Below are 21022 nucleotides of genomic sequence, written 5' to 3'. Positions count from 1 at the left end.
TTTATTTTTTTTGGGTAAATACCAACAGGTGCCCTACTCAGGATTGGAATCCACCTTCTTTGGGCGTGAATTGTTTTTTTTTTTTATCCACGCATGATGTATATTTCAATGTGTAGCAGAAGTTATATATTCGTTCTTTTCTAGAAAGGTGGATTTTTTGCATTCCTGTGAACAATCAAATACAATTCCCTATTGAATGGTGATCTAATAAAAAACTAATGGCTATTTTTTTTTTGTCTCTCTTTTTCATTTGTTTTTCGGGGTCAAAAAAGTTGATTTACTTCTTCACAATTTTAGGTTTCACTTGTATTGTGATTATGATCATGAATCATTTCCGGTTTCCGGGTGCATGGAACCTTAACTTATTTTTTCACTATGAAGAAAGTATGATTGGATTCGAGGCAAAACGCTAGGAAAATATGCCAGCAAACTGGAGTCCTTTCTCACAAATTGAGCTAAATTATACTTTATTTTTCAATCTGCGAGGTATCCAACGTCTTTTTGTTTCTCTTTTATTTTGTGTGTATACTCTGCTAACTTGTTATTATAGTCTGTGTTAAGATGGAGAGAAAATGACTATTTTCTTTTTAAGACTGGTGCAATTTTTATTTTTTTAATTAATCTAGCCTAACTTGAAATTTAATTTTTAGAATTATGTAATTTGGATAAAAGTCATGGGTTTCACCTAACTTTGTGGTCGGGGTTTTGTTAAAATAAATAAATAATAAAATTGTCATAGTTTTATTTTTTAATATTAAATGTTTGAGACATGATTCTCTGATTTTTTTTTTTTTAAAAAAGTTGCATGACTAAAATCGTGGCCATGAGTTATAACTTATACTAATGCAATCGAGTAATGTCACCAGTCAAATTAATATTACGGTCACGACTTTTAGTGTTACTTGTGGTTAATGCATATAACTTACGTATTGTAATATATATTTTTCATTGAATTGCGTCTTGTGCATATGATTTTATTCAAGTAATTAAAAAAAATCAATACATAATTTGTGCTTGATGTCTACTACTTTTTAAGAGATATTAAAAAAAATGCTATAGATTCGTGCATTTTATTCGTAACTCTACATTTTATGTGATTTTAGAAATTAAATTTAAAGTTACATCAAATTGATTGAATTTTTTTTAATGTTTCTCATGTTATAGGAGATAAATTTATCTCCTACACACATAAAAATATATGAGACCTATTTTTTTTTTCTCTTCTACTCGTATGGCCTCACACACTTTTATGTATATATAGAAGATAAATTCATTTTTTACAACATAAGAAATATTAAAAATAAATAAATACATATATCAAAGTCACAGCAGTTAGCAGCAACGAGGGAGGTTTAGGCCGATACATTTCATCATATAACCCATTCATCAATATCAGTTGCGGACCCAGGAATTTTTTCTGTGGGGGGCTAAAATTTAAATATTTGTTTCTCTCTTCAAATATAATATATGAGAGGCTAAAATACGAAAAATTAAATATTTGTTCCTCTTTTCAACCACAATATGTGGGAGGCCGAAACCTCAATCCAGAGAACATAATTCATAAATACATCTTTTAACTTGTTATAGAGAGGAAGAAGGAGAGAGAGAGATGAAAAATGTCACCGTAAAATCTACTATCAATTTGAAAAAAACTACACCTTTTCAACCCCTAAAATGAAAACTTTTTATGCAAAGAAAACAAAGAAAAAGAGAAGAGAGAGGTTTAGATTTCACAAAAAAATATGTACTAATTGCTATAATCTAAATAGATAATTCAGAGCAGACCTCTCTCATTCCTTAACCTCTTTTTCTATTCACTCACTGTTAGCCCAACAAGAAAAAAAAAAGCCAAAGATAAATTAGAAGAGACAGATTGTCAAGAAGCACAATCACCAAAATCCTTCTGCCCCTCACTTTCCTCTCTGTCACGAATCATCAGAAAAGGAGAGGGATCGAAAGAATAAGGTTCATTCTTTCATAAGACTCTTGGACTTCTTATTTTTATTCATGGATAGGAAGATTTGTGCTAACATCTAAGCATAATATAAGTTTAAACTGTAAGTTTCAAGTTGAAACTGCAATCAGATTTAGAGGGGTTTGAATAGATATAAGACCTGAGAATATAAAGAAGCTTTATAAACTCTTTGCGGTAGGAGAACACAACTTCACATTAATGGAGAGAAAAAATGGAGATTTCTTGCAATAACTTATGTTAAAAAATTTCTTCAAATTTTGAGGGGAGCGGCCGCCTACCCTAGCACCCCCTGAGTCCACCCCTGGTCAATATTAATATCAAAACTTCAAAATAGGCGTTCAGAAAATTAACTCCCCCAGACATATTCCATGAATAGAGTCATCAAATTTATCTTCTATACACTCTGCCATTTTTATTTTTTTTGTCAGATGGTGGAGCCCACAAGTTCATCTCTATGACATGAGATTAATAAAACCCTTAATATATATGGTTAAACTAAACCAAGAGAAGAAAAAAAGAAAGAAAAAAATTCAACCAAGCAAACGTCTTTACCAATTAAACATGAACCTGAGGTTTTGTTGACCCAGCAAAAACATAAAGGGATTTTTAATTCAGTCATTATACATTCCATTCTGTTTCTTCTTCTAAGAATTTTATTTGACCTCTGACCTTTGGAGGAAGAAGAACAGGAAGAAAACAACCGTATATTAGGTATAGTCCACAATTCCTTTTCAATTTATGACTCTCTCAAACAAATTTATTAATAACCAAAATTACAATGAATCTCTTTTGCATACTATTCTACATACAATGGAGTGCATAAAAAGTATATTATGAAATATAAACGAAGGATAATAGTCTTTTTATTAATTTGTACAACACAAAAAAAAAAAAAGTTTAACTTATGAGCTGTGGGGAAACTTTTATAATAATGAAAGTTTTGTTTTCAAGCTTGTGAGCATTCAGGAGGGAGGCCTTGTGGGAAGCGCTTAGTATCAGTGCAGTAGTTGTAAATCATATAGTTCTTTTGCACCCATTGAATTCTGGCTTCCCCTGTTGCATCCAGTGACTGTTTCAACCATGAATTAGAATCGTTGGAAGAGCAAGAGGACCCTGAAGATGAAGTCCAAACACAAGCTTCAGCGTTGAAGTTTCTGTAGGAGGCAGTGAATGGAGCTTGGCTCCAATCCGTTTTCACAAGGCCTCCCCTTGTGGCCCAATTATCTGCATCCCAAAGGCTAGAGTATATCCTCATGGCTTGGTTCTTTGGAAAAGGAATGCCTTTTGATTCCAAATTCTTGAACTCCCTTATGGGTGTCCCGTCCACAGAGAATCTGATATGTAAATGAGGGAAATTAAGTAATTTTTTTTTTTTGGAAATTGAAATTAAGTCATTCATGAAATTAAGTTATCTTCTAGTTATAGTTACATTTTAAAATTAGAGAGAATTAAGGTGTGTTTGGTAAGTTGGAGGGAGAGGGAGAGCCAGAGGAAGAAAAATGAAGGGTCCTTTTTTTGGAAGTTAAAAATATAATAAAGGTATGTACCAAATATATATATATATATATATATATATATATATATATATATGAGGAAGATTATACTTATAATTTTTTTTTATAACCATATCTTAACACCGTTGATTTCTGCCAATCAACGATTATGATTTTCGCAAATTAAACTCAATAATTAATTATTAATTCACAATAAATGATCACCGTTGATTGACGAAAATCAACAGTGTTAAGATATGGTTGTAAAAAAAAGGTTGTAAGTATAACCTTACTCATATACATATATATGGGTCTTATAAAAGTTATGTTGTAGGAAAAGTAATTGTGTAATGTTATAGAGATTCGTTTTGTGTGCCTTAATTTTTTTTTTTTTATTTTGCTTCAAAAAATGCGGACCCCACAAAATATTGTGTGTGTAGGAAATTTTTGTGAGTCATGTGACATGATAGATGCAAACCCTATATATATATATATATATATATATATATATATATATATATAGGAAAAATATGTTCTCCCGAGAGAACATAATTATAAAGGATAGCTGTAGATAAGCTTAATTAAAGTGGCTGCAGAAATGTTTACCCCATATATATATATATACAATAAAGGAGAAAAATGGAGAGTTAATGATATAGTTTTACAATTTTGTCCTTTCTTAAAAAATAATATAATTATTATATTTCACAAATGAAATTAAATTTAAAATTTCTAAAAACATTATTTATGTAATTTTCACATTTAAAAAATATTTCTTCCTCTAAAAATTATTTTATCTCTCTCAAAATTAATTTTTTCCTTAAAAAATTGTCTATTTCACATTATAACTAAATGAAAATTATAAAAAAGTTATAAATGACATATATAAAAGTAAACCACTTATCTTAATAAATAATGTAATTGGAAATATTAAATAAATAGTTTCTATCAAATAAATTCAAATAATTTTAAGAAAAAAGGAAAATCAAAAAATTTGAGAAAGAGAATAAGGGCGGTGTAAGTAATTTATTATATTTTTCTTTTCAAACCTCTCAAATTGAAGGGTGATTTTAAGGGTAAGAGAATTATTGAAGGATTTTACAAAAATCTCTTATTTCCTTCACATATTTTTAAAAACTTACATAGAAAAAGAAAACATATGCAAAACTTTCCATTTTCCTCTTAATATTGACTCTCAAATACACCCTTCGAAGAATAGCAGAAATAAGGGAGTAAATATGGTTTTCATTTCTCAGTTAATGAAGTATTATTATTTTCCATGTTAACTTCTTAGATTAAGTTATAATAAATAAACAAATAAATATGAAGTAATTTTCATTTTATTCAATGAAGCGGGCCATAAGAGAGAGAGGAGGTATACATGATGCTCAGAGGATTCCAAAGAATGGAATATGTGTGGAAGTCCTTGGTGGGGTCGAACCATAGATAGAACTGCTGTTCTCTGTTCCCTTTCCCTTGTGTGAATAAGTTTGTATGAAGAATATAAGGATCACCACTTAAGTTACCCAGAAATTCAAAATCTATTTCGTCATGAGCATCCCCAAGAGAAGATAGCTGCAGCAATTACAAGCAAATACATAGTTATTATTTGATTAATTCCATTTGATCATGTTAAACCTTTGACAAAGCAAAGAAATTAATAAAGAAACACATGCAAGCAAGGACGCTTACATAGTATGCTGTGACGGTTCCTGCAGAGTTACCAGGCACGAGCTTTAGCTGCATGTCAATTTTTCCAAACAAGTATTCATTTTTGGATTGAAATCCAGAGCCAGAGGATTTGTCCAGGGACAGGGTGAGAAGCTGCCCATCGTTCAGGATTTGGGCACGACCATCACCCCATGTTATCTCAAAGTCTTCGTTGAAGTTGCCAGCAGAGGTGGCTACCGCAAAGGCTATGAGTAGAAGGCCAATAATTATCTTACTTACCATTTCATGTAGTGATGATGGGTATGCTTGCTTTTAATTAATTTGGTTGGCAAATAGCAAACAACTTTAAGGAGAAAGAGAGGGACAAAAAAAGCCAAGAGAATTTGGTGAGGATATTGAAGTGCATGCAAAGTTGTGAAACTATATATACGGAGTGCATTAAGAGGAGGCGGCAATTATGAACGTGAAGGTTCATTGGGGTTTGGAGGGGGGGGTGAAAGTCGTTGGGAAAATATTACAAACGTGTTATGTGCAAAAGAGATATGGGTTGATTTGTCTTTGGTGGCGGACTAGCTGAGTGTGGGGACCATGACAGCTAATAAGGGATTGATATATATCCCAGTGTTCTCGAATTATTTGGGTTCCCAATAAAAAGTTTTTGGGTTTACTTGGATACTAATGTAATATCATACACAAGTTTTTTTTTTTTTTTTTTTGGGGTTAGTTTGTAACTTGTATATCTGAACAGGATGAGATGGAACTCTTGACTCTTATCCTATAGTGTTTGAACTTTGAAGGATGCTGAGTACAGCTATTCCATACGTGTGCTCCGATGAGCAAGGTGGTGTGTTTATAAGGATTTCCATGCCAAAGTCACGTAGAAAATTGAGGTAGAGCACGTAAAAAGAAAAAGAAAAAAAAGTGTGTACATCAGTTAATGAAAAGCGGTGAGATCCATGCATGTAGTTTGTATCCCGATGGAACTAGAGAATGACTTGTTTGGAGAAATCTTGTAGCGGGAATTGGGTACGTAACTAGCCACGCCAGTGATCCAAAAAATATACTAATTCATAAAATAAAATAAAAGTTATGATATTTATATTAAAAATTACAAACTCGTAAAAAAAATATGATATTGCAGGTGTACGTAAATGGGCCCGAAGTTTTTTCTATAGCCATTTGAAAATAGTGGCTTTCAAACTTCAAATCAAATGGCAGCTGTCTGGGTTATAGTAGTCTTCTTTTTAATTAATAGTTTCAAGAATCGCCAAATTACTAGGTGTTATCAATAAATATATGCCTTTATTTGTTGCTTTTTCCCAATTGGAAGTACCTTATTTAACACCTTTCTGTCCAACATCAAACCTATTTTAACTTAGTGGGGAACTAATAAATATACGAAAAAAATGTGTATGATTTTAAGTGAAAGAAATTCATAAATAAAGGAGGAGAGAGAGTGAATAAAAAAAATATAAAGGTGCGAGTCTCACCTCTTTGTGAGAGTGTGTCATTTAAAAAGACAAATATTTTCTCCATAAATATATCATAAAATTACGCGCTCCTATCCTGGATTATGCATAGCTTTTTATGGATAAGGGAAAAAAAAAGAGAATCATAATCATATAAAGGTGGATCAATGATAATAAAGGAAGAGAGAGAAAAAATATTGAAATAGATAATTATAAAATCATAACCGTTAATTCACTTTTATAGGATTGTGATCTTTCCATATGACAATGTCATATTTTTTTTTTCACATAAGAAGATCTATTTCCACTTTTTAGAGAGATAAGCTTCCACTTATTGTTAATTAATTAAGTGAAAATTGAAAATGGGTAGTTGGAGAGATAAGATCTATTTCTCTCATGTCTAATTTAACATGATCATGTCATGTGAGAAAATCGTAACCATTGATAATCAAATAAACGATAATGATTGTGTAACTTCCTATATATATATATATATATATATATATATATATATATTTATCACCATTAATCCATCATGATTATGATGGCACCATATTACATGTTGATGTTTATTTGCTCCCCTCCCGGGTTAGTTAGATCACTAACTCAGCTTTTATGGGCTAGTGATCATGTTGTAGAACAAGTGGCATACAGGAAGTTTCAAACATGACGTACGAACGACAGTTATTTTTGAATGGAAAGTTTCAATGGATTACACAGGTGTTTCCGCGTATATTTATTACGGTATAAAAGGAATCACAGGCTCTTGTGGACTTAGGAGAAGGTAGAGAAATGAGTTGTTACTTGTTTCATCATATTAGCTTTCTACTACAATTGGGTCTTAGGGGCTGATCAAATGTTGCTTTCGTGCAAAGCTGGTTGTGGACAAAGTATATATTCGTCACCATATTTATTAGAAGTGGAATATCACATACGCTTCCTAGCTAGGACCATTTCCTTCTTCTGGTCTCGTACGAGTTAAGAGTTGTGACTTAATCGAGGCTGTGCTTTCTAAATTTATTTATTGTGTGAACTAATGAGAATCGTTTCAAACTTCCGCCATATATAGGTGTGTATAGTATACATATTATATATATATAGGTTTTGAAATAAACATCATTCAGGTTAACTAGAAGACCTTTGTTACCTATATTTCATGCTATCAAGTTCGAGAGAATTAGACTTGTTTTACACGCGAATGTCACCGTTGGAATTGCCTGTTTTTTTTTTTTTTTTAACCCTTTCTCACCAATCAATATTTGAGAATAGGTGCTAAAATGAATTCAATTCCCGACTATATTAAAAGAAAAAAAAAATTATTGCTCTGTCGTATCATATATAATTTTCTAAATCCAGTCACCTCATATCAAAAGATCACATAAAAGAATTCGAATCATAGTGCGAAATGTGAATAAAAAAAATTGGTGGGTCATTTCAAATGCATCGAATTTCTACCAGAAAAATGGGCAGTATTAGGTTTTGGGACACCAATTTTATGGAGGGACAGGACCACAAGGAAAAGTGGTTGCCGTTGTATTTTGCACTAGATTCTTAGCAAAAGTAGTTTCTTGCTCCCAAGAATACTAATTGGGATATATTGCATGGAAAAAATAATCTTCGAGCAAACATCATAAAAAGTCATTTTTTATTAGGTGGGTCCCATAAGTTTTGGAATCAGCAAAAAATAGGAAGGTTATATTGATAAATTTTTTCCATACAAATTTACAAACTACACTGTCTGATTAGTCATACACTCTTGATTGAAGTCTGACTAGTTGTATTTAATGTAATTTGTAAATTTGTAAGAAAAAATTTCTCTAGTATCAGGAGAAACTAATACCCCATAATATTTTAGGATTCCTCAAATGTCCTGCAATAATACATTTTGCAATCATTTTTAACTATGTATTATGAGTACTATATAGTCATAATATTAAAGTTATTTTTTCTTTCTCCTTTACGTTAGCAACTTTAATATTTTAATTATGTTTACTCGTAGTACATAGTTAAAAAAAAAATTGCAGGATAAAAAATCCATTCCTACAACATAATATTTATATTTCCCTAATAATTATGCAGAAAATGGCCCGCACGTAATTTTTTTTTTTTTTTTGAAATCTTCTCATCCGGCCTTCTTGATAATATCAGTTGCAAATAAGATAATTTAACCCTTTTATGAGTGGAAATGGTCATTTTTGCCGTACCCATATATCACAATCTCTGGTAACTATGTTTCTTATAAATAATTCAGCAACCAATTAATAACTACGCAAAACGGCAGGGCGAAGAATCATGTTTCTAAATGTATAAATAATTATTTATATACATATCAAGATCAATTCAATGTGCAATATTCATTCAAATTTATTTGTTAATAACTGGGAGATACACAACGATTTTGGAAAAGAAACATTTGAATTTGGAATTTCCTACTCATTATCAAGTTGAAGTAAGCTATCCCATCAACAGCTTACAAAAGATAAAGTTAAAAAATGGTAGATTGATTGACATGGTCATTGGTTGCTATTAGTAATACTGCTGTCTTCCATTTAGAAGACTAAGAATTGGATACCAAAGAAACCCCACACAAACAAAAACATAGCAAATAATTGAAAACTTGGCTAGTTAATAGAAAATATGCAAGTTCACCTTTGGTTGTGTAAATTTAATTATTAAATCGGGATCCGTTAGCAAGTTGGGGTCGGCTATTCCAACAATAGCTTATTAAAATTAATCTCGCATGCTGCTTTGTTAAAAAAGTAAAAACAACGTAGAGAAACTTCTTTTCGATATTGAGATACAAACATAGTCATTGGTTGGTTCAAGTGACAAAAACATGTTGTAAGATTCATAATGTTGATACTTAATCAGATAAAAAAGAATACCCAAACAATAATAACAGAGCAAATAATTGAAAATTCTCTTCTGTCAATAAGACTCATGGGTGATATGAGAATTTCCTAGTACTAAGGAAAGTGTTCCCCTTTAAAAAATATGTTGTTCCCTTTTATTAATATGAGATTTATTATTATTATTTTTTGTTCATTATGTGGAGATCCAATTTAGCTATAGCAAGCTTCTAAAAAATGTTGCCATCACAACGAGGCCTTTATCAATTTTGTGGGCCCTGTGATTTGTTGCCTGAGTCAGAGATTAGAGTTCAAAAGATTGCCCCTTGTCTAAGGCAACCAAGCGCTGAGTTTCATTGTTGTTGGGGTAGTTAAGGACCTTTTTAGTGTGGGCTAATCCAAAGGAGGCATTGAGAACTTATGGCAAGGGCGACTTGCCTTAGTCTCGTGGGGAAAAACACCTACCGCCACAAAAACATTGACTAGCGATGAAAATTGTTGTGCTCACGGCAAGTGCACCGGTCGTACAAGTAATATAATGATTAAATAAGAGATCATTCTCACGAGGATTATACTCAAGCATTAATTCACTATTGCAACTTAAGTTGGACAATCGAAATTGTATTTGGAACAGAATTTGAATTTGAAATTTAAGATATTAAAACTAATTAATTGCAAGAATTAAAAAATAAGAATTTAATGATGTGATTTAACTGATGTAAATAAAACGTAGCTAGAGTTTCGATTTCCTTCAATCTCTCGATTATGTCTGAATTCCTTCTTTAAATTAATCGTCCTTAATATCAATCTAATCGATTCTTTCTTATGTAATTAGGGCTCAATCCCTTGTTACCCTAAATCTTTACAATCTTGCAAGTACCCTAGTTCCCCGATTATTCCCCAAGAAAGCAAGCATTAAATTCAAGAATATCAAGATTACGCAAACCCTATGTCTATCCCTAGAATCATAAAGCTTACGATGAAATTATCATATACAGATCATGCACCAACACTCCTATTGTCATGCATTTACCTAAGATCAATATATAAGATTCAAGCTCATATAAAGCATTAAGAAAAGATAATTTCATTTATGATAAAAAGGAAAATTAACATAAAAAATTGTTCAAGACATAAAAGATTAATTGAATTCCATCTAACCCTAACTACTAAAAGATTTAGCCAGACATAGCAAGATCAAGAACGAAAGAAAATATAAAAGCTTCCCCAAGCTCCATAGTTGATTGGTGAATCTTCAATATCTTCAGTGAAAACTTGATTTTGATCCATCTCCGCCGCTCACAAACATGAATCGAGGAATCTCTGCGTTCCCTCTGCCTCCAAGAGCTCTCCAAGAATATCAAAAACTAATTGATTTTGACCCAAAATGTGTTTTTATTGGCCAAAAATCCGTCCCCTAAGTGAATACATCTAATGGGCCTAAGTTGGGTTTCTGAGGCGCTTAAGCCTGCTGATAATTGCATGGAATTTTAACGTGGCGCGCTGGAGTGCACTGAAGCGCGCTCTTCGAACAACAACTTTCTTTTTGGCTCGCGCTTAAGCCCTAAGTTGGGGGCTTAAGCACCCTCAGACAGTGGGTAATTGCTTTTTGATTGGAATTCTGAAGTCTTAGGGGGCTTAAGCTTCGAAGTGGCGGCTTAAGCCTCCTCTTCAACAACTTGATTTATCTTGATTTTCTTTAGATAGATTCTCATATCTTCTAGTTTTGATCTTCATCTATCCAATCTTCATATTTGACTTCATTTATCATCAAATCCTTTCAAAATAGCAAATAATTATTATTTAATTCATAATTTATAAAGTTCATGATTTTTATATCAAAACCATAGTTTTTACTCATTTAACTTGATAATTCTTATTATTTTAGTCTATAAAAACAAAATGAACTAAAGGTTTATCAAAAATTAGTGATGGAAAAAAGTCTCCTCTTATTAGTTATGAATTTATAATTATTCTCTGTTAACGACGGAAGTAGAGACAAATTTATCTGTTGATAAAATATTTATTGTTGATTCCGTAAGTAAATGAGATAAGACAAAACTATGTAACTTTCATAACATTGACGTTCTGGACCATTTGAAAGGCCCAACTCAAATTATTTGTGATCCATAAGCTCTTACCCCTTACGAATTAAGCTTAAACCGTCCTTTGGGTACAAATTTAACATGCAAGCTGTTAAATAGTCTTTACGAAAGAATCGCAGGCAGTGGCGGATCCAGGAAATTAATGAAGGGTGGGCACTTAATATATAAGTTCAAGTACATATAGATCTGGGTCTGGTCTTAAACGTGACTTGCGAGTAGTTGCCGACTGTCTGGGTCTGGTTTAGATCTAGATATGGACGAATTGCGACTCAACTGGACTGACGATGGACGAAGAAGCAAATGTTCGAGGAGGTTTGAGAGGAGATGAATCAGTATGTAGATGCAAACGATGGGTATGGAATAGAGTTCTCTGATGTTAGGTTTAGATAATGAAGGTGAAGGAGAGAAAAAAAAAAACTCACAGGAAAATAAAATAGGAGGGGAATTAAAGGGGTAGAATACGAGGGGTATGGAATAGAGTTACTACCAATCAATTTCACCAATAGATCGATTATAACGGTTATATTTATTTCTATCTTTGTATGGTTATGATCTCCATATTTAATGTAAGAACATTAAATATGAGAAATCATAATCATACAAAGGTGAAAAAAATATAAAGTATTAAATATGGGGAATCATAACCATACAAAGATAGAAATAAATATAACCGTTGGATCAACATCATCGATATAACGGTAAAATTGATTGGTAGTAACCCTAATTGATTGTTACAATATCCTACCCCTCAATTAAATTGGGAAAATTTGAATTTTAGGAGAAAAATATTTTTATATTTTTGCATCATATTTTAAGGGTGGGCGCTTGCCCCCTTCTAATGCAAGTAGATCCGCCTCTGATCGTAGGAGTATGACATAGAGCTAGTTCTAGTACAACCTGTAATCAATAGTCTGCGAACAAGCATTCCTGGGACAACACCGACATTCTGAGAACCTCTCATCAAACAAAAACAGAAACTATAACTACAAAGGATCTGATACCAACTCATTTTGAGACGGTCATCTAGACTTCAAAGAAGTTACTTGATCACTATATAAAAACAGGAACTTAATACTTGGGTAGATATATTTTTCCATATATCAAATGTACTAGCTTAAATATTGACCTCAGCGTCAGATACTCTCACACGTAACTTAAAGAAGCATGTTGCGTAAAATCGGCAAGTGCACCGATCGTACCAAGTAATAAAAAGTGAGTAAGAATATCGTCCCATGAGGATTGAGGCACCAAATTTAATTTAACTATCCCTTTCTTATTGGATGGACAAAAGTTGATTTTTGAAGTAATTGTGTTGTGACAATTATGAACTATTCAATATTTCATGAACAATTCAAAGAGAAGTTTGAAAACTTTAAAGTAAAAGGTTGAGATTTGAGAAAAATATTAAAAGAAACTATTGCAGTAAAGGACGCCAACACATTTCCGATCCCCACCTTGTAATCTTGATTAATATTTATATTTAATTACCCAATGGATCAAACAATTCACCATCTATAATTAATTAGTTAAGCCCTAATCCCTTAGTGATCTTAACTTTACTAACCCTATTTGAATCCTAATCCCTTAGAAATTCTTTTTCAAGTTAATCTTTTAGCCCAGTGAATTTTTCACGTTTGTAGTTCATGTAGCATATCCCTAGTGCATACATGAACAGTTATTTTACCCTTTATCAGGAATTAGAATCCCAATATTCCTATTGAAAACCCTAACCCTCGCAATCCTAATAGAGTGGCCAATTCTAAAAGAATTATGGATGAAGAACATGATAAAATAAATTCAATTGAAATAATTAACTATAAAATTAACCAAACTACAAGGGGTTCACATCAAGGGTTGTGAACCTTACCACAATATAAAAAAACTAGCCAGACATATTCATGTTTGACAATTCAAAATATTCAAAAGAATTCATAAAACTAAATAATAACCGGAAAGAATGGAAGAAGAAATCTTGAATCTTCAGTCACCGAAAGCTTGCTCCGATTCCTGTTGCTCGCAATTTCTCCCGTGCAAAAGTTTTTTTCTCTTGAGGTCTGAGTCTCTATTTATAGAGTCTTTGACCTTGTGTAGAATCTTGATCGAATCCTTGTCGCAATCTCAGTGCAATCTTGTCTCTGATTTAAAAGGGATTTAATGCTGATTGACGCACCTCCCACGCCACTAGCGTGGTTCCCACGCTGTGAGCGTGGGATTTTTGTTAAGAATCTTGGAGCTCCACGCAACTAGCGTGGTTACCACGCTTCAAGCGTGGACTGCTTGAGAGTCTGGTGCTACTAGCGTCAATTCCACGCTAGTAGCGTGGTAGCTTCTGCCTGTTTTTGACCTCTGGCGCTACTAGCGTGAGTCCCACGCTAGTAGCGTGGATGCCTCTGTCTGAAATTGTCTTCTCACGCTTACAGCGTCATACCCACGCTCTCAGCGTGAGCCTTCAGTTTAGCAATTTCCTTTTTAGCTCCAGTTTGTCTGTTTTTCCTATGAAATCAACACAAAATCAATATGATATCTCTGATTGAGATTTTAACAGATTATCAGTAATATTTGTCCTTTTTGCTCAAGATTAATCAACATTATTTCTCTTTTTGGCTTAGATGTCCCTATATACTAAATGCATATCAAAGCACCTTGTTGTAATACCTAAAAAAAAAAGACATTATCAATCAGAGAGTACTCAAAGATCGTCAACTAAACCCAATTAACAGTGTGTGACCAACCTTAGAATTCTTGAGGTGATCAATTGATTTGAGACGCAACTAAAGACAGAATTGTATCAATCAGTAATCTCTTTGTAACTTGTTTCAACATTAAATATGAAATTAGTTTTATCAATGAAATTTAAAGATGGATAATTTCTCATCACTAAATATACATATCAAAATCAGGGAAGAGAATAGTTTGATCCCAACTAGTTTTTTTCTTCTTAGAACTGAACCGAACGAGTTTAAACCGGTTCAGAAAATTAAATTGGTTTTGTTTTTTCCGAACTGATTTAGAATATATTTGGATTTGCAAACTAACTTTGAACGAGTTTGAAACCAATTTCAAATCTCGAACAGATTTTTCAAACTAATTTATTTATTCCGTTCAATTTTTAAATTAATTTATAAAACACTAGTCCAAAATAATACAGTTTGGTTCAGCTTACGAATAATGTCTCTTGTAGAACATCGTCAAGCATATAATTTTACATTTGTTATGATATGGGTATATAAAAATAAAGTGGTACCAGCTGTAATGAAATGGTAAAAATTATGTAAATATGAAACGATAAATGAGTAAGTGCATATTTATAACTTTATTTGAAAATTATTGACATGATAAATCAAAAAATAAGGCCATGTTTGAATATTGTAAAAACAATTTTTTGATTTTCAGAAAAATAAAAATAAATAAACCTGTTGATAAGGCCTCTTTTGTAAAAAAAAATTAAAAAATTATAATTGTTTTTTCATTTTTAGAATCAAATTTAGAAAACGTGTCTAAGTTATTTTTATTTTGTGTTTTGAGTTTTAACTTTTAAAATAAAAAAAATACAAAAAACACTTATTTACATAACTATTCTACAAAATAATTTTAAGAATAAAATAAAACAAAACATAATTAAACAGATGCTCTAAGTTATTAATATTTTGCTTTTTAATGAGAGTATCTTGACAATTTGGAATTGGGCTTCGTGGACCTCTAAATCAAAACTCCTTTCCCTTCAATAATAAGTAAGACACTGTTTAGCAGAAGATTTATTTTGGAATTGACCAGAAAGTGTAAGTGGATATTGAAAAATATCACGTTTGGTTCAGGTTTTAAAAAAAAATACTAAGTAAATAAGATAGATGAGAAAATGACTTTTGTGTTGATTTTTGAATGAAATTCACTGTTACAGAATACCACTTGAGATGTGGTATTTTGGGATAACTGGATAAGTGTAAAAACATATGCGAAGTTTCTCCCGAACATAGATTTTACAAATTTAAATAAATTTTTCCGGTAATATTTCGGTCAATCAAACAACTTTTTTTACATTTTCCTACCAAACTCACTTTTCAACAATTTCGCTAGTATTCAAAAGATTTCTCCTTGGTCTCTCCCTGATTGAAGAGGATAGAACACAGAAGAAAAGATGGGCCCTACGGTCCAGCGGTTGTAACTTGGTAGAAACCAAGAGGCAAAAAGTAACAATTGGCAGGGTAAGGCGGCAATATATAGAACTGAACAGAAAATTGAGAATGAGAAGAGAATATAAATAAACAATGTTTCAAAGTGGACTCCATGCATCATCATGCATGAGAAGGCGCTATTACCACTTGTCATAGTAATACTGATGGAGAAAATAAGAATTTATTCATAAACTTTCAATAAAAGATGAGATTTGGATGTTTGTATTCGACCGCATTTGCATATGTCATCCAATTGAATTGTCCGACAATGTTTACATTGTTTCGATCAATTCTATGTGGACAACCTTCGAATAGAATGCTTCTCCAAGTTTCGTTTTTGTTTTTCGAGGTAACCATTGACAGCAACAAAGAATTAAATAGAAAACCAAACAGAAATATCATCGAAAAATGGTTGCTGTTGCCAGTTGTTGAACTTACTTACTCCTTTCATATTTGGCCATGCCAATATTCACCAAGACGGCTCAACTTCAAACAGAATGCTTGCTTCTGTCTCAAAAAATGCCTCGAAGAGTACTTGAAGGTTTCATTTTTCTCACCTTGGATTTCCACTTCGCTAGCTTTATATATTATTACCTGGCTCACATTAATTAGTAATTCTTTTCATTTTATATGTTAAACAGCATAACATAAACGATTGCAAATTCATGCATTATGTGCACCATTCATTTTGTTTTTTTGAAGATCATGACTATTTAATTATTAGCAGTTGATTCAATTTTTATAGCTTGCTATGCTTCATGTTCTTACTTATTTCATCAATGATGAAGTCTTGTGACTACTGACTGCAGAGAAACCTGCTTCATCCCCTATGGCTTTACAGATCTCCTCATCACGGCACGTCTCTGGAGCATTGTTCTTTTTTCTTGGAGGGATTGTAGTGCTCATCATATTGGTGATTCTTGTGTTTGTATTTTGGAAGCGTATTAAACGACCAGCAGAGAAGATGGACGACAAAGAAGCTCCAACGAATCAGCAGCATGGTAATTTGAGGAAAGCATCATAAATAAAAGACATGATATTTAAGATCTCAATTATGTATATGCTTATATATAAATGACCATGTTTGTGTTATTTATGCTTGGGATTTGCCATTTGGGAAATATTTTGAAGCAGCAGAGGTGATGAAGATGATAGTCCCATCTATGATACAGTCAGGTATTTGAAAGAAAGCGTAAAAAATATTTGACAGTGAAATATATTTATGTATACACTGTATATATTATTGTAAGACCTCTATTGAAGTTTCTATATGTATACAGGATCCAGGGAGTTCATGAGTGGGAATCTTCGGACAATTATCTACTTTGACTTCCAAACATTGAGGAGGGCCACCAAGAATTTCCATCCTGGAAATTTTCTTGGAAGTGGGGGATTTGGGCCTGTCTATCAGGTATAGCCTATAGGTACTAAATCTAATAACGCTTGCTTTCATAGAAAATTTGACTAGTTGATATTGAGAACCTGATCTCTTAATCCTGATGTATCATTCAACATAAGATCAACATCAACTTTATATCAAACTGGTTGGGATTTGCAAATCAAATCATGATGCATCAACGTTATATATATTACATTATACCAAATTTTAAGAAGGAAATAGATGATGTGTGGAAATTCATGTGAACTTAAGATTAACACCATTTACTGTGGGGTGTTAAAGAACAAATCTTTAATTTGGTAGTGTACTTCTACTGCGGTTAAGATCCTAAATTGCATGTGTTTTGACAGGGAAAGTTGGTAGATGGAAGGCTGATTGCTGTTAAGAAATTGTCTCTTGACAAATCCCAACAAGGAGAAAGAGAATTTCTGGCAGAAGTGAGACTGATCACAAGCATACAACACAAAAATCTGGTTCGCCTTCTCGGATGTTGCACGGATGGACCTCAGAGGATACTTGTGTACGAATACATGAAGAACAGAAGTTTGGACCTCTTAATATATGGTATCACTTCTTCATTTTATATTTTTTTATCCTTTTAGATATCAATTGTCAGCATTGTGTTTATTATATGTAAAATGAAGTCTACGTTTGTTATTGGGAAAAGCACTTTCCTTGAAGCTTTGATAGATCTAGTGTATACCATGCCTAATGGCTAATAAACAATTCATACATGATGATCCTGTGATCAGGAAACAGTGATCAATTCCTGAATTGGAGCACTAGATTCCAAATTATTCTTGGAGTAGCGCGGGGATTGCAATATCTCCACGAGGATTCACATTTAAGAATTGTTCACCGAGATATCAAAGCAAGCAACATTCTTCTTGATGAAAAGTTTCAGCCGAGGATTGGAGACTTTGGGCTAGCTAGGTTCTTTCCTGAAGACCAAGCTTACCTTAGCACTCAGTTTGCAGGAACATTGTAAGTCCTTTATTCAAGTGATACTCCTCAAATTAAGGCATCGATCCTTTACTAGCTATAGCTATTCATGTTCATCAAATGGTTGCATGCTTAAGTCTTATGTAGGGTGTTTGATGTTCCTAATGTGTAAGTTTTCTTATGACTTCTTTACAAAATGTGATAATATCATTTTTCCAATGGATTCGAATTAGAGATTTATGAATTCATAACAAACAGCTCAATTAACCTCAGTCAAGTTTTCTATTGATGATCTTTCTTGTGTTTTTTGGTCAGAGGTTATACAGCTCCTGAATATGCTATTAGAGGAGAACTATCCGAAAAGGCAGACATTTATAGTTTTGGAGTTCTTGTGCTTGAAATCATCAGTTGCAGGAAAAATACAGATCTTAGTTTACCATCAGAAATGCAGTACCTCCCTGAATATGTAAGTTCTCACCTTTCCCTAATATGAAAGGTCATGGGTTCGAATCTAGAAAACAGCCACTTTGCAATTATGCAAGAGTAAAATTGCATACAAGTATTTTCTCCATTTCATACTCAATGGTTGAGTTTAACGAGGAGTGGTTTAATTTAATAATTATTTATGGGACAGGATCCGTTTACAAACTTTTTTGAATTTCTTTACAATTTACACTGTATTCTCTCGGGGAGAACACAGTGTAGTTTGTAAAAGTTTGTATTCTCCCGAGAGAATATAGTGTAGTTTGTAAGAGTTTGTAAACAAAAAAGTTTGTAAATATAACCTGCCCCGTTATTTATACCATTTTTTTCCCTCAGATGTTTTGAAATGCATGCTTGTGTAAATCTTTATTTCAGGCATTTAAACTTTATGAGAAGTCAATGTTGATGGATCTTGTAGATCCAAAGCTGAGAGAACACGAATTCGTGGAAAAGGATGTTATGCAAGCATTCCACGTGGCACTCATATGCCTTCAACCACATGCAGACTTGAGACCTGCCATGTCAGATATCGTAGCATTGTTGACATTCAAAATTGAAATGGTTACAACACCAATGAGGCCAGCCTTCCTTGATAGAAGGCGCAGAATGGATGTTGAGAACCACTCTTGGGAAGCCATATCCGAGGCTTTCTCAACTCCAATAGCCAGTGATTCTGCGTCCCAACCTAAAGCTAGCACCAATATCTGAAAACCACTGATCCAATTTTTCTATCAAATAAGGAGCCTTGACCTTAAAAGAAGGAAAGGAGTGGAAATTTAAAGGCTTCAGGTGTATATATATGTATGGTGTTTTAAACTAACTTTATATGCAGGAATTCAACCGTACGTAGTAGCAAAAACAATATATATCCTAACTGGAGAGTTTTGTGAAGTTTTTGCAGTAAGGCTCATGATAAGTGCTTCTCTTTTTTTTTTTTGGATACGATAAGTGCTTCTCTAAATAGCCTCAAGAAATTACTTTTAACCGGTGATGTCATATATGTAGACAAATAAGAGTCTTCACTTTCAATGAGCTTACTGATGAGTTAGTAGTATACTATGAATTGGTCTACACCTTCAAAACTTTATGCCAGTTAACATATTTATGATAATGATAAAAAGCCTATGACGCATTATTAAGACACTAAAACGGGTATAATTTTTTAGTTTTTATCAAAATTAAGGCCAGGCTTGGGTTTTATACTTTTATTATAAAACGACGTCAGATTCAAGCCAGAAATTATAGCACTCCCATATATTTTAAGGACTCGCTGTTTGTTATTTTAAATTATATAAATAATGTCATTTTAATGGAAATCAGGAGAGAGAGAAAGTGGGTGATTTTTTTTTAATTTAAAATTTAAATAAAAAAAATTATTTTGTGTCTATCTCTCTCTTAAATGTCATTTAAAATGACAAACACTTTTTTCATATTTTAAATATGGCTTTAATGTTTCTAAAGTGAATGTAAATAAGTTATCTACATTCGCTCCCAAAACGACGTCGTTTTGGTTTGAAAAATTAAAAAATTATAATGAAAAAGACTATTATAACCCTGAAATAAATTATAATTACAAAAATGTCTTGATTTTCGCCTCAAAACGATGTCGTTTTGCGCTTAATGTAGATAAGTTATCTACATTGATAGAAAAAATGAACCCTTTAAATATTTTCCAGTCACGTATATCCTTGTATTTCTCTTACACTTACATCCTTTCAATACAACCTTTCCTTCGGTTTTGTACGTGGAAAATACATATGAATGGGTGTTTTTATTTAACTGAAGATTTAATTAGGGAGACGATTTCAAAGTTAAGGCATCGCACAAGAATTAAACTCAATTTTTTGTGGTATTGAATTTTACTAGTTGAGATAACCAATATTATCAATAGAGTAAATTTTTAGACTTGAGAAAAAATTAATGTAATTTAATCAAATATCATTAGAGGTTAACATAATTTCAACCATTATTGTTGATCAATAAATATAAAATTAGTAAGGCAAACTATTCTTTTACAGGGAAGGGAAGGATCCGTTTACAAATTTTTTTTACAAATTATATTAAGTATGACCGGTCATACACTCTTGATTGAAGTATGACCGATCATACTTAATGTAGTTTGTAAATAATTCTTTTTTTGTAAATATAACATTCCCTTCTTTCATTGTCTTTAATGGGAATCGAGAAAACGTTTTATTTAACAATTTATTTTTTTAAGAATAACGTTTAAATGTGTGCTTTTGTATAAAGATTAAATTTTGGTTTCTTTTACCAAAAAAATAAAATAAAATTGGTTTCACCTCTTAGCTCAATTTTGGTCATCATTATTTTATTTTGAAGAAAACCCATATATTAATTAAGGCTTTAGTGTTTCTATAGTGAACGTAGATAAGTTATCTACACTCATTTTCAAAACGATGTCGTTTTGAATTGAAAAATTAAAAAATTAAAAAATTATAATGAA

At 32.2% G+C, this 21022-nt stretch overlaps 1 protein-coding gene and 1 pseudogene across 1 annotated transcript; one reads left to right on the top strand and one right to left on the bottom strand.

Annotated features, from left to right (window-relative positions):
• Window positions 1–2903: 2903 nt before the first annotated feature.
• On the bottom strand, window positions 2904–5633 carry LOC133305387 (probable xyloglucan endotransglucosylase/hydrolase protein 23). Its single transcript, XM_061505598.1, has 3 exons — window positions 5161–5633; window positions 4850–5043; window positions 2904–3309 (listed from the first exon to the last, which is right to left on the bottom strand). Exons 1-3 carry the CDS (start codon window positions 5419–5421, stop codon window positions 2922–2924), a joined length of 843 nt encoding a protein of 280 aa, XP_061361582.1. The 5' UTR covers window positions 5422–5633; the 3' UTR covers window positions 2904–2921.
• Window positions 5634–16050: 10417 nt separating this feature from the next.
• On the top strand, window positions 16051–19266 carry LOC133305467 (cysteine-rich receptor-like protein kinase 44; annotated as a pseudogene).
• Window positions 19267–21022: the final 1756 nt, after the last annotated feature.

This window comes from Gastrolobium bilobum, unplaced genomic scaffold (assembly GCF_033153095.1).
Source record: "Gastrolobium bilobum isolate Gb01-03AN ecotype WA unplaced genomic scaffold, APGP_CSIRO_Gbil_v1 utg1221, whole genome shotgun sequence".
NCBI lineage: Eukaryota > Viridiplantae > Streptophyta > Magnoliopsida > Fabales > Fabaceae > Gastrolobium > Gastrolobium bilobum.
The sequence above is the reverse complement of the archived record's forward strand: the minus strand, read 5'-3'. Positions and strand labels throughout refer to the sequence as shown.